General features: G+C 45.1%; 2 protein-coding genes across 4 annotated transcripts in view; one reads left to right on the top strand and one right to left on the bottom strand.

Moving 5' to 3' along the window:
• AKAP11 (A-kinase anchoring protein 11) overlaps window positions 1–1,314 on the bottom strand; it is a 555,220-nt gene extending 553,906 nt beyond the window's left edge. For 2 of the 3 annotated variants that reach the window (XM_069640774.1, XM_069640773.1), the window contains exon 1: window positions 1,139–1,314. The gene's annotated coding sequence lies outside the window, so the exon portion shown is untranslated. The remainder of the gene's footprint in view (window positions 1–1,138) is intronic. The other variant, XM_069640772.1, reaches the window with a different exon arrangement.
• Window positions 1,315–1,360: 46 nt separating this feature from the next.
• Window positions 1,361–14,539, top strand: part of COG3 (component of oligomeric golgi complex 3) — a 1,080,852-nt gene continuing 1,067,673 nt past the window's right edge. The window contains exon 1 of the mRNA XM_069640775.1: window positions 1,361–1,638. Coding sequence (XP_069496876.1) covers window positions 1,492–1,638 — 147 coding nt within the window. The 5' untranslated portion in view covers window positions 1,361–1,491. The remainder of the gene's footprint in view (window positions 1,639–14,539) is intronic.

Below are 14,539 nucleotides of genomic sequence, written 5' to 3'. Positions count from 1 at the left end.
CACTCAATGCAAACCAGCTCTGAAAATGCACCCCTTCCCTGCCAAAGTCACATGTTGCCATTATTTATTATGGCGAGGTAAAGACCTAAGTGCTCTCTGACTCGTGCGCCCGGGGGATTTGGTACACAACGAGCATATATGGGGGTTCGATTTTTGGAACATGGGAGTTGAAGCTACATGAAGTCCACCAGGCTCTTCTGAGAGAATACTTAGTTGAACTGCCAACTCATCACATAGAAAGCAGTGTTGTATGTCAACTATAAGACGACGCCTGGTTCGTGAACGATGTGTGCAACACTGATCTGATGATGCGCACAAAAAGTCGAAATGTACCACTTAATGTGACAGGAGCGAATTTCAGCTGACCACACAACAATTCTACATTGAAGTTACAAATACAGAGACATTCAAAAGAATTGTTGAACTCAGATTGGATCTGAATTAACATTTTTATTAATCGATAAATATATTTGGAAAAGTGAAATGCAACCCCAGTGTCGTACAAACTGCAATCATAGTAAGTATTCTAATGAACAACTCTCCCCCGTTCCGAACCGGGTCATAAACTGCCAGATAAATAAAATAACATAACAGATGTGCATGATAAAACCATAGACTGGTAACCCGAAAACAAATTCGTATATTCACATACATCCGCCTCCTCCTGCTCCCTCCAGATCAGTGCCAATGTGCAGCCCCAACAAACAGTTAACCCCAGGTGGTTCCTCCCATTTGCATGAGCGCCACACTCATCCCATGACAGTAGTACCAGCCCATACAAGTTTATACGACCCATCATTTACGCCATCGTCTCTCCCCATCCTGCCCTATCAACCCAGGATAAACTGGGCAGGCTGGGGAAAACATTGATTATATGGAACGAGGTGGGTCTCTGGAAGGAGGGGAGGGGGCTGTGGTAGAACAAATGCTGAAGAGGTGCAAGCATTGATAGGCAGGTAATGTGCTTGAGGTGGGAGGTGGATGCTGGGAATGTAAGAGTTATGTGAGAGGTGGGTGCCGGGCAGGCAGGGAATGATGGGAGGCTGGTGAGGGGTACAGTGGCTGGAGAGAGGCAAGTGTCTTATGGAAGGTGGGGGTCCTAGGAGAAGACGGCGAGGACAGGGAGCTGGGCACTCACTGTGCAGGAGCGGCAGCCGGGTTGATGATCACATCGTGCAGCCCCAGGGACAGCACCCGACTGCAGCAGAGGCCTCGGGGGCGCAGGCCTGAAGTCAAAGCCGGTGGTAGTCTGCAAGCTAAAGCCCCGCCCACTCCGACGGCAGCAGTGACGAACGGACAAGCGAACTGCTCCTGCTCTCTCTCAGGCGGGTGTACACAATGGTCACGTGAGTGGCTCGTCCGCTCGTGCTGTTTCCTGGTGCCAAGGGGCTGTCTGTCTCAGTCAGCTGCAGGATTGCTTCCGGGTTGGATTTTGACGTGTCCACCGCCAGTCCAGGATGTTACAGTGAGGGCTCCCGGAAACCGGTGAGGATGGCGGAGCCTCCGGAGCCCGGGGAACGCGAGAGGCTAAGTCTGTGGGAACGCAGGCCGCAGCCCCACGCCCCCCTGACCGAGCGACAGAGCGATTCAGTGCTGGAGCTGCGGACGGCGGCTGAGAGTCTGCCAGTGCCTTCCGAGGTGAGAAGGGTGGTAATGTACCCATCGACCCCAAAGAAAAGGAGTTGTTCGTCCTCTTTCAAGGAGGAAAGGAACGAGAATTGGTCTCTATTCCCTTTGTAGAAAGAGGGCTCTGTACACACGAGTTGTTTAAGGAAATTAATCGTAGGCACACGTGTCATACCAAGATCTCTTCCTTTCGTATGCAGTTGTGCACTAAAGATCGCCCTTTAAATTAACACTTAAGATCTATGTTATGGCCCATTTATATAGTGTCTAATTGCCATTGCTCTGGCCCCGAATTGCCGTGCTGCACCATGGCAGCCCGTAGTCTGATAAGATTGCAGCGTTACAGTTCAGGCACCTAATTGCTTTCGCAAAGATGAGCAGTCACATAACATTACATTGTAGGTAAAACATAAGTACATTACATGCAATAATTGCTTTGGGCACAATGACTAGTACTCTAGCTTTACCGTTAATAATGATGTTCTATTGTGGGGGACTGCTGTTCTGTGTGATGGGACTATATTTTAGGCAGCAGTCATCTATCCTGGAGGATCTGATTGTCGTATAGCGCACAAATGCCATCAGTATGACTTCACAGCGATGCACCCTTATCATGTTAAAATGCTCTTTTTTTAATACCACGTCGGTCATCACCGTAGTGGACGTGGTCTACCTGCTTTGAAGCTTATCCAGAGAGTGACTTGCCAGGGGTGTCTAGACCTTGGTTTGCAGAAAAGAAAGGAGCACCAGAGGGCAGTAAAGGGGGAGACCGGCTAAACAGGCACGACAGATGTGTGCATAAAAGGCCAATGATGGGGTGGAGTTTGTGATGGCTTGCATGCTTACATCTTGGATTTACTTATGCAGCCTTCTCATCTTTTTTAAAATTTGCACTGGATTTTATGTGGGGGGTAGGTATATAGGGGAGGGGGTGCCCTCTAATTGTCCCCTGGTTGAATTCTGTCTTCTCAGTAGCTCTCATCTAAAGCTGGAATTTTTTGCTAGTACTATACTATATCTGGGAGATGCAGTTGCGTCACTAGAAATCAGTATTAGGGGCGCAAAAATAGAAAATGGTGGAGCAGGGTGGTGGCACACAAAATAAGGGTCAACAGGCCAAATTGGTTTAAGTATACCTATATTTTACCAATCTGGTTAAAACAGTGTCATTAAGCATGTTCAGAGTAGGTTTCATTTTGCATCAAGTTAATATAAATCCTAAAAAGTTAACCCATGTTCAACAGTTGCAAAAAATGCTCTTGCGGTCAGCAACAGACTGCATTCTTTTACTTCTAGCAGACATCTCTCCCAGCACAGCTTCAAATAATGTGTAGTTCGAGGTGGTATTTATCAGAAGAGATAACACTTCCAGCTCAGCTTTAAATAATAGCCAGTCAAAAATAGTCCGAGAGATATCCCTCATACCTCAGTTTTAAATGATGGCCTGTTTAACATATGAGATATCACATAAAGGCGCCAAGTACAGTGGTAAAGAGGCAACTTCTCCCTTAGTTCTCTAGAATGGTTGCTGGAATCTCACGTTGTCCCCGCAGAATTGTTCAGTTTTCAGTTTCTGGCTACACACCCCAGTGGCGGCTGGTGATTTTTTTAATTGGTTGGGTGTAAATATTTCCTCCAAATATGCCAGTGCGATGGAGCATAGCGAGGGAGCCTGAACCAATTAAGAGGTGTTGGGGGGGGCTTCCCACCCAGATGCTTTTTAAAAATAATCACTTAAAATGGTGTAACAGCTTGCAATTGTTTTTGTGCTGTAATGCATGAATAAATTCAATAGATGCAAGTCACCAACAGTGCAGAGGAGCATTTCGCCAACACATTTTCAGGTTTTGATCACAATATATGTCAGTTTCAAAACATTTCCACCTTGGCTGCACCCATACATTTCCATGCTGGCTGCACAAATATATGCCAGTATTCTCATTTAAGCACATATTCATGTTTGCTTTACTTATTATGCCAGTAATGATACTATAAGAAATCGTGTCCACACTTGTTCTGCCAATATGGCAGTATCCCCAGGCAAGAACATACTCCAGTTGGCGTTACCATGAAAAATGCTCTGCCCCTGTATGTCCAAACTGGCTGCATTAAAATGCCATTCTAGCTATATAATAAAAATGATCATGCTTGCTTTATCAGATACCCAATACAAAATGTAATGCCACAGTAAGAAATGGTTAGACTGGCTGCATCAAAATGCCAGCGTATCCATGCAATAACACTTACCATAGATGCCCAGTAAAAAATGCCATGTCTGCCCTCCGGGTCCCCCAGCATCACACAAACACAATATGTGATTATGTGTGCATGCCAGGTGCTAGGGTGCACAAGGAGTAGGCATGGTATTTTTTACAAGGCATCTATCATAGATGGCCAACAAAATACCATGCCTGCCCCCCTGGGCATCCCCTCCGCCTCGCACGGGGAGCTGGTTCGGGCTGATGCACAACCCACCCTCCTTCCAAAATAAGCTCCACGTCCCAGTACAAAAAACACGTGCACACAAATTCACACAACCTTCACACGCACACACATCATCATACACTCTCTAATTACACACAACACAAGAATAAACACATACATACACGTATTTAAATTAACATACCTTCTGCCCTGGTCCTGTTTTTCCCTCCCTGCGCTCCAGCTTCCGCATAGCATGAACAGGAAGCAGCAAGCAAAGATCGCTTGTTGACTCGTGCACATGTGTGCAAGTGCCGGAGCGCTGACGGCAAAGTGGCTCACATTGTTTGTTTGTGCGAGGAGGTACAATAGCACTTCCAACCGCAAATACAAACATACAGTTCCTCAGCTAGCATCCTAATAGGCCATGCAATATTGGGGAAGCAAAATGCCCCCGGTTTTGATTGGCTCATTGGATTGCAAGGCTGGGGAACAGAACATAGATGGACTATCGCATCTGTGTGCTGCTGCCGCCCTCCAACATGGGGTAGGCACCATGTATTTGCCCACTGATTTGACTTTGCATCTGTGTATGCCGCCCTGCAACGTGGGGTCCGGCTCAATGGATGTGATCTCCATGTGCCTCTCTTTTTGCACTTTGGGTATGATGTATTACGTTTGCAAGTTCCACAATGTTGTAATTCACCTTTACGCTTCCTTTTCTGTAACCCGAAGCACTGAAACTAATCTCTTAAGTTTAAGTGCCTAGATACCTCAGGATTTTGCGCGCTATATAAATAAACAAACTGTCAAACGGAAACCGTGTTTTCGTTTAAAAGTTCAAGCCACCCGAGGCGTGCTCCATCAGCTGTAAAAATCAGCTGAAGGAGTGCTCAGTGTTTACACTGGGCTGGCTCCTTGGCTCCTCCAGAATGGGCGAGGGTGCCCGTCGGTCAGCGCCCTCCGCCCATTATGGAGAAGCCACCCCTAGCACACAGTCAATGAATCTATGCACAAGGTCATTGTAACTGCAGATTAAATAATGTTGACTTTGAAGTCATGCAAATGAACTGAACTGTTGTTAATGCAGCAATTGTGAACACATTAAGGGATCCATAGACATGTCCTACAGTAGAACGCTATCGGGGTAGCTCAGCAAGTTGAGTGACTGCTAAAATGTTATATATTTAAAACTGGCTGTAAATCTTATGACTTTTTGCAATTTCTTTAAAAAAAACAACAAAAAAACAAGTGCTGTAAAATGTGTTAGGCCAGGGGATGGTAGTGTGCTTATATTCACGGTCAGGGAATTTCTTCCCCCATAGTGAAACCCAAAATCTTGCAACCATGAACCTACAGTTTAATTTCCTAATAACTGGTGTCAGCACAATAAAAGCATTTTTTGTGATTAAGCAGGTTGACATGCATACGATAGCTCTAGAAATATATCCTGTGATAGAATGCAAAGGAAGGGGCACAAAAATCACAGGGTATTTAGGGACGCCTATGGGGAGATGCCTATTGACTTTTCTACAGACAGACTTCCAAACAAGTAGTATAGCATAATTTTAAAATACAAAAACTTCTTACCTGCTAAGAATTGTTGGTTACTTGTTTGAATTGTTATTCTTGCTAGGTGCTCCTTACGAACCAGCTCAGTTTCTGCTGCTCCAATTCTAAAATGAGTACTTGCCGTAATATCGATATTTATTTTATGTTCAACTTTATGTCAAGAGTATATTTTCAATAGTACTATGTGGGCGTTCCTTTACTGTGTACTTCTAAGCTGTAGTTAGAGTAAGCTTTTCTCGCCCTACTTTGTTGTCTGTGAGTCCTAGTTGTTGTCCTGGAGGGCCTGGTGGCTTTGTCTACTCAGAATCCCACATGTTCTGTCAGACAGGGCAGGGTGATCGTACCTGTAAGGTTGCTGCATCAGTGTTCAGTAACTTTTAGCAAGATACCTGTCCACATCATAGTGAAAGAAGCACCTGCTGCTTATCACATCAATGTACTCTTTTGCTCACTAAATTACCTTAGTTACCGTCGATGAAATCAAGGGAACGCTTCTATGCTTTCGCCATATAACAATGTTTTGGACACTTTCTCCTTGCTGGATAGGTGCGACGTACAGTCTGCTTGGCTGTTCTTGTGCTCCAAAACATGTTTTACAGTGAACGTGTACTCTTGTATTTTAGCCCCTGTGTACTCTTGTATTTTAGCCCAAGCCTAGCCAGCCGTGCCATTAAGATCTTGATATCCCCATTACCAAGCATGTCCACAAGAGGTTTGTGATCAATTAGGAAACAGAAATTGTGTAGTATAAATATGTTCTGACTTATGAGACTACCCAGGCGCAGGCTAATATTTCTCTTTCAATCACAGAGTTGTTCCTTTGTGATGCAAAGTTTTGGAAGTAAAGGTGACTTTTCTCACTGCTTCTTTTCTGTGTCAAGGTTGATTCTATACAATGCAATGGCATAAACTGTGTACGTATGTCTTGGTGGAGGATGAGTTGTCTGAGACAGTGTGCCTTCGTAATGTGTAACTTCATTCCCAAAAATGCCAGCCATTATTCCTGCTCCCATCTGAAATGGAACCCATTGTGGAACAGCTGACGCACGAATTGTTTTCTCTGATATGTTGCAAATAAGCTACACATAATACTCGTGCTCAGTTCTTCTTTGCTATTTTGAACTGGAGCATAATTGGTGATTGGTTTGACGAAATCCAGCCTGGGCCAAATTACTTAAATAGAATAGTGTTTCTCAGCTACTGTACAGTGTCTGTCATACATTTGCATTTATCCTTAGGAAGGCCATGGAAGCATTTTGAAATGTGCGTAATACTGTCTGCATGGCTACATCGTGAGTAAGTTAATCTTCTATATAAATCATATGGCTCTGGAAGTTAGACAGATTTGTGGCTTCTTTCAATATTGGGTCCACCTTTCTCCAAAATACAGAACACCTGAGGCGAGGGTGAGGGGCATATAGTTAAATCAATAGGTTCCAACAGTAGTGATGATGGCAAGGAATGATTTAGATTATTTATCTAACTTACTCTGGTATGGTTTTGCATGTCGAGGTTGCTCTTCGTGAACCCTGTTGAGTGTTCAACATGAGCACTAGCTCAAGGAAGGGGGGTTAGCTGTCTGTAAACTGTTTCTCTCTTGAAATTGCAATGGTTCAGTCGAAGCTGCAGTTTTAGAGTTGACTTTCTTGATGAGGCTCACTGGTAATGGCCTTTCCATGGCTTTGTCAGGTTGTATCGTTCCTTTTGTTTCCAGATTGCGAAGCAATTCTTTGAGATTGTTTGTCCACTACAATTCCTTTGCATCGTATTTTGTGACGGTATTTTTCACGTATCACACTTACTTGAAGAATACCTCTTTTTGTCAGCCCAGAGTCTCACATGATTCAGTCTGCAGGCTTTTCAACTGTTCTCTGCTGCAAGAATATCACTTAATCTTGAGCTTCCTTTCTTTGTGCCATATCCTCATGACATGGCTTTTCTAAACAAAGTATCCCATCTGTGAAATCCTTCCTCCCCAGAACTCAATAGTGCACATTTTTTGTTTTTTTTTTATTTGTGATTTTGGTTGTACTTGCCCAACTTTACACAATAAAACAGAACAAATACAAATACATATTCATATGTAAAAGAGCATGCAGAATAAAAGAATTTAAAACCAAACTAATTTTAAAACCTATACATAAAGAGGAAGAAAAAAAATACAATACAACAAATATATCATTATTACTGTTACAATGCAAAAAAAAGAGACCATAACCTTAATATCGCAGCTTACTCAATCCAGCTGCTTTTAACACCTTAATGACAGCGATAGTCACAGGTGTTTCATCACCACTCGATATCCTTTGGAAAATTGTGCAGAATCTAATTATGCTTAGTTATGCCAAATCTGCGCAGCAATATAGATCTTACTTCATTAAGGCATGGCAGTCAAAGAGGATATGTTCTCCGTTCTGAGTCAGATTCGTTTTCAAACAAGAGCATCCTCTTCTAATTTCATCACTCCTAGATCGTATATTGCAGATGTCCCCCCTTGGGAGAAGATTAAGCCTGTATCGAAGGAACTGTCCAGCCCAATATCCATTAGGACATTTCTTCAGATGTCTAGGGATCGTTCCTTGAGGATGGTCTAAAGAAGACATACTATTATAAAGTCTTTATCCCCTCATTTCTGCCAGTGTTGATCCAGTCCCACCTACTCAAGATCTTTTTTTATCCTGTTGGGCTGTTAAATTGGCTCTTGAATTGACAGTTCAGCTACCGCCAATACCTCATCTGCTCTTTTTCTTAGATTAACCATAGCGGATGACGTTGTTCTCTGCAGTACTTCAGCGAAGTCCTCATAAAGTGAGTCCTTCAGCCAGACTAACAGATTCTGAGATCCATCAGACAGCCCAATGATGTCAATCGATGTTCAAACCTGAGCGCGGCTATTAGGACACATTCTGGTAGTCCCAAAGCCCTCTTCCAGACGCGTGATTCCACCCTATTATAGACCAGACTTCTAGAGGCTTGACTAATCTCTGTCATACAGGAGGCAGGGTACTACCTACATCCTATAATAGGATATAATTGTTGAGATGGTGAACCTGCAATACCAGGCTCTGATCTTTTTCATTTGAGTGCCTCCTTGTAGAGCTTTAGTCATTAAGTGTGCCATCCATCTGCCTACATTATTCTTAGAATACAGTTGAAAGCCGAGATACGTAAGAGTATGTGACGGCTCTATTTGTTGTTGGCCAATGCTCCATGTATAACCCATTTTTGATATATTATTATTTGCAAATCTGATAACATTGGATTTTTTTCCATTAATGCATGATTCATTTTGCACAGTGTATTCTCATATAGCATTCAACTGTTTTTGTAGTCCCACCTGAGTTCTGTCTAAGAGAACAACCTAATCCGCGTAAGTCAGATAGGGTACACGTTTTGTGGCAATACGGAGAGGTACAAACAAAAAAACAAAGAAAGTCACCCATGTTTGAAAGGTAAAGATTGAACAGGCAGGGAGCCAAAAGGCAGCCCTGACTGAGTCCGCTTTCTGCTAGAAAGGTCTCTGTCGGGGCACTCTGCCTGCTCAATCGCACCTGTAACGGAGTGTGATCGTGTAAGTGAACCAGAATTGACAAAAGTGATTCATGGATCTTCCAGCTCCTCAATTTAGTCCACAACAAGTTGCGGTTAACACTGCCAAAGGCCTGACTAAAATCAATAGTTGCCACATACAGTGGCAATGTTCCGGATGCTTCAGAGTCCTCCTTTAACAGGTTAACCACCAACTCATTCAACTCAGTTACAAGGCCCTTCTGAAAAACTGTCTGGTATCTTTTCAATCCCTCTACTCCTGTTGCCCAATCAACCAGGTCACCCTGAACAAGGGAAGCAAAGATTTTACTTTCGCTATCCAGAAGGGAGATTGGGCTGATCCTGGTAATTACCGCCCATCCCTTCTTGTATATTGGGACAATAACTACATGGTTCCATGTCGCTGGTGTTGTGCATGTAGACAGGATTTTGCTAAAAAGAATATATAGTATTGAGGACCACATTATAGGGTCAGCTTTTAAGATGGCATTGGACAGCTCATTTGGGTCGGTTGCCCTCTGCCCTAGAATTTGAGGATTTCTTTATAAGTCTCTCGATGAGCTCTACGGAAATAGATAAATATCCAAGCTAAGAAACAAGATGGATCGTAAAGGTTTCATATAAACTTTAGTAAAGTGAGCCACCCACTATCTTTCTGGGATGGGATGTCATGATGCCTGCTCCCGGGGAGCCGGTTCAAGCCCTACGTCCCCGAAAGCGGACATCCAGTCCCCAAGGAAGGACCCAGCAACCCCATATAGGGGCCCTTTGGACAGTGTCCTGGCGCCTATGGCGCCAGGCTCATTATGGAAGTGCTTGGGTGCACTTAACTGATGCAGACCATGCTGCAGGATCCCGGCCTCCTTGAGGCCTGAAAGGAACTACTTTACCTGTGGGACTAATTTACCATCCGGGCGTGGTCGGGGAAGGATACATACCTGATTGGAGGAAGGATACATACCTGGAACTTCTTCCAAGGCTATTTAAACCACACCCGATCAGCCACATGTGCTTCGCGTTGTTCTGCATCTAGCAGCTGGACGCTCACCGTGTCTGCTCCTGCATCCTGACTTCTGCCACGCCTGCCAGCATCCTGGATCACCTGCAAAGGAAGAGAAGAAAACAGAAGAAGGAAAAGTCCTTACCTGCTAAACCCGCATCCCGGAGACATCTCGCCCACAATCCTGAAAAGGAAGACTTTTATTTAAAAGCTCATCGCGTCGATCGCTGCAGCGCCGCATTCCACTCACCTTTACAGGGCGCCTCCATGTTCAGCAGCGATCATCCGGATTCGCAGTCACGCCCCAGCGCCTAGGGAGAAAAAGACCAGAACAAAAGGTGAGAGAGAGAAGGGAATAAGGAAAGCTAAATCTCCATGTTAAGACTTACCTGTTGATTAATTCCCTCTTCATTTCGGGTCCGCGCCGCATCCTGGCATTTCCGGACCCCGGCCCCTAAGGGGAAAAAGAGACATCAGCGTTAATGAGCGAATGAAAAAACATTACCAAAAAACGCTCATTAAAGACTTACCTGATTTCTACAAGGATTTCACCTCTCATCTCGGGTCGGTGCCTGTTCCCCGGCATTCCGTACCCCGGCCCCTATGGGGAAAAAGACACTAGCATTAGTACATTAATGCATGGACACAAGGGGAACCTCTTATCAAAAAACTTACCTGGAAGCCAAGCAAGTTTGGTTCTCACCAATCCGAAAATCCAGTGAAGTAACTGGATACCAACGCGCCCCTGCATCAGAAGCAGGATGGAGAGCTTGTCCTTCCAGACCCTAAGGTGAGACGCTACGAGGAATCACAAAAGGGTTTCGAGGAGGGTGAGAGGGGAAAGTGGGAGGCTGATTGCATTACCCCGCAGACAGTTAATCCCCTATTTTCGCCTACAGAAGGATACTTCTGCGAGCCAGACAAACCAGATTTGGGGGCCCGGTCCAGTCCGTCTTCCGAACCCTGCGCATCACCTTAGAAGAGGTCACAGCAGCGCGAACCAGGCCAGCGCCTCCGTGGGAGTCAGGTGAGCGTTACAGAACGCGAAGCCTTCCTACAAATTCCCACCCAGGCGCTATGGAAAGTTCTGAGACTGATCAGTTGGCCCAATTACTGGGGGAATTACGGGCCGAAGTACATGCCGCTCGTCAAGAGACTAATGCCCTCAGGAGGGAATTAATAATATCAAAGGAAAGAACTGATGACCTGGCCAGACAGCTTTTGCAAGGTCAAGCTGGGCAAACTCCTCTACCCGGTTCCGGAGGGAACCCTGCTCCTGTGGTTTCCAGTAACCCTATGCAGATTAATCCACCTGGAAACATGCCGCTGGCCCCACCTGAACGCTTTGCTGGGGACCCCAAACGATTCGCCGTATTCATGAATCAGTGTCGTTTGCACTTCCTATGCAGACCTGGGGCCTTCCCTAATGATCAGACCAAGGTAGCCTTTGTATTGTCATATCTCAGCGGCTGCGCTGCCGATTGGTCAGTTCCACTGGTTACTCAAGATGACCCGATTCTCCGTGATTTCAAAGGTTTCAAGCAAGCATGGAAAGGTTATTTGCTCGACACTCTCAGGGGCAGGCTCTGGATGACGAACTTCTATCCCTGCGACAGGGCAATCAGGACCTCCTATCCTATATTGCAACCTTTAATAGACTAATTGTGGAAACGGGATGGCCAGAGGATAAAAGAGTCACGTTGTTTTATCGAGGCCTACACGGAGAACTTAAAGATGTCTTGGCCCAAGTTGTAAATCCGCCCCAAGAATGCACAGAGTATATAGACTTAGTGGTCCAATTGGATCACAGACTTCAAAACAGAAAAGCAGATTGGTCCAGGTTTGAGACCCGGGTGTTGGTCAAGACCCATGCTAATCCCAAGGGAGTTGATGTCTCTGAGCCTATGCAAATTGGAGGGGTTAAAGGACCCTTAACTCAAAAGGAACGTGAAAGGAGGCGGCAGTTAAAATTATGTCTTTTTATTGTGGGAATTCTGGACACTTTCTACGACATTGCCCGGCAAAACCGCCCCGAAAGGCGGTAGGAGCCGCTGATAAAAACCATGAAGACTCTGTTTCGGGAAACGACTCTGCCCGACAAGTGTAGGGGTCCGCTTGCCGAGCTTGAAAACTAACTCTCAGACCTCGCATTTCATTGTGCCAATGGTTCTCGTAGATCCAGAACAGCCTAAGCGGTTGCATGCAATAAAGGCATACATCGATAGTGGGGCTATTGGAAACTATGTGGATCGTGAATTGGTCTCTAGGATTAACCTCCCTCTCCGTCCTAAAACCTGCAAAGATGTCATCACCACAGTCGATGGAACTGAAATTGCCTCTGGACCGGTAACACATTCCACTACTGAGGTGACTCTTATTGGTCCCGACGGCCATCGGGAGGGTGTTGTGTTTGATGTAATCAAGGCTCCACAGTTTCAGGTTATTCTTGGAATCCCTTTTAGAGACACATAATCCTCGAATTGATTGGCGAGCTAAGAGAATAACCTTACCGGATTGTACACAAACCTGCTACCCAGAAAACCTGAAGATTAATCTAGCATCTGTAACCTCTGCCTTCATGCAACTACCTCCGGAATACCAAGACTTTCAGGACGTCTTCCAAAAGGAACAGGCCAACACGTTACCTCCTCACAGATCGTACGATTGCCAAATCGATCTGGTGCCCGGTGCACAACCCCCTTGTAGCAGGATTTATGCCCTTACCGAACCTGAGAATCTGCATTTGAGACAATTTTTGGATCAATACCTAGCTAATGGTTTTATTCGCCCGTCAAAGTCCCCGGCATCCTCGGCTTTGTTCTTCGTGCCCAAAAAAGAAGGCGACCTTAGAACTTGTATCGATTACCGCGCATTGAACCAGATAACGGTTAAAAACCGTTATCCTGTGCCTCTGATCCCTGAACTCCTTGACCAGGTGAAGGACGCTTGCATATACACCAAGTTAGATCTCCGGGGGGCTTATCATCTGGTACGAGTTAAAGAAGGCGACGAATGGAAAACTGCCTTCCGTACTAAATACGGATTATTCGAGTACCAGGTGAAGCCTTTCGGATTGTGTAACACGCCGGCTGCCTTCCAATACTTCATGAATGATGTCCTTCGGGAACTCATCGATGTTAGTGTTGTCGTATATATCGATGACATTCTGGTGTACTCCTCTTCGGAATCTGATCACAGAAAACACGTCAGGGCAGTACTTGGAAAAACTGCGCCAACACAAACTTTTTGCTAAATTGGAGAAATGTGTTTTCCATACCACAGAAGTCGAGTTTCTAGGTTTCATCCTGACACCCAAAGGAGTCCGAATGGACTCAAGAAAAGTGGATGCCATCCTCAAATGGCCATCACCTAGCTCTGTAAAAGGGGTTCAAAGCATGCTCGGCTTTGCCAATTTCTATCACAGGTTTATCCCGGAATTTTCACGCGTGGTACAACCCATTACTGCACTCTTGAGGAAAAATAAACGTTTTGAATGGTCTGTAGAAGCTGAGCAGGCCTTTCAGGATTTAAAAGCTAAGTTTACCTCCGCACCTATATTGAAACACCCGCGTCCAGATCTCCCTTATGTCGTCGAGACTGACGCATCCAGCCTAGCCATGGGAACTGTCCTGTCCCAAAGAGATCCCGAAACCAACCAACTGCATCCCATAGCATTTTGGTCCAGAAAATTCTCGGCACCCGAGGTTAATTATGCAATCACAGACAAAGAACTGTTAGCCATTAAGTCCGCTTTTAAAGCCTGGCGGCATTATCTGCTTGGCGCTCGACATACCATCACAGTGATCACTGATCACCGGAATTTACAGTATTTGAAAACCGCCAAGGCTCAGTCATCACGGCAGCTCCGATGGGCTTTGTTTTTCGCTGAATTTGATTTCGTGATTACCTATCGACCTGGCTGCAAGAATGGCAAAGCAGACGCCTTATCCCGAATTGGAATTGGAATGGGAGAATCTGATACAAACTCAGAACCAGTACCAATAATTCCCGAACAGAGGATTCTAGGCATGACTTCGTTACAGACGCTTGAAGACATTCAAGCCAGAGTGAAACAACTCCTGGACCCTACAACCTTACAGGATTGTATACAAAAGGGATCAGACTTTACCATAGATAATGGTTTACCTTATTCCCAAGGACGCTTATTCCTGCCACATAAGGAATTACACGAACTAGTTATTTCCGGTTATCATGATGCATTAATAGAGGGACACCCCGGTATTGCCAAGACAGAGGAAAAGGTGAAACGACAATTTTGGTGGCCCTCTTGGCGAAAAGATGTTAAATCTTTTGTGATGTCCTGTGGTGTTTGCGCCCAAAATAAGTCAAAAGAAAAGACCAGCTGGTCTC

This window comes from Ambystoma mexicanum, chromosome 7q (assembly GCF_040938575.1).
Source record: "Ambystoma mexicanum isolate Mex_15411 chromosome 7q, UKY_AmexF1_1, whole genome shotgun sequence".
Taxonomy (NCBI): domain Eukaryota; kingdom Metazoa; phylum Chordata; class Amphibia; order Caudata; family Ambystomatidae; genus Ambystoma; species Ambystoma mexicanum.
Note: the sequence above shows the minus strand (reverse complement) of the source record. Positions and strands in the feature narration are given on the sequence as shown.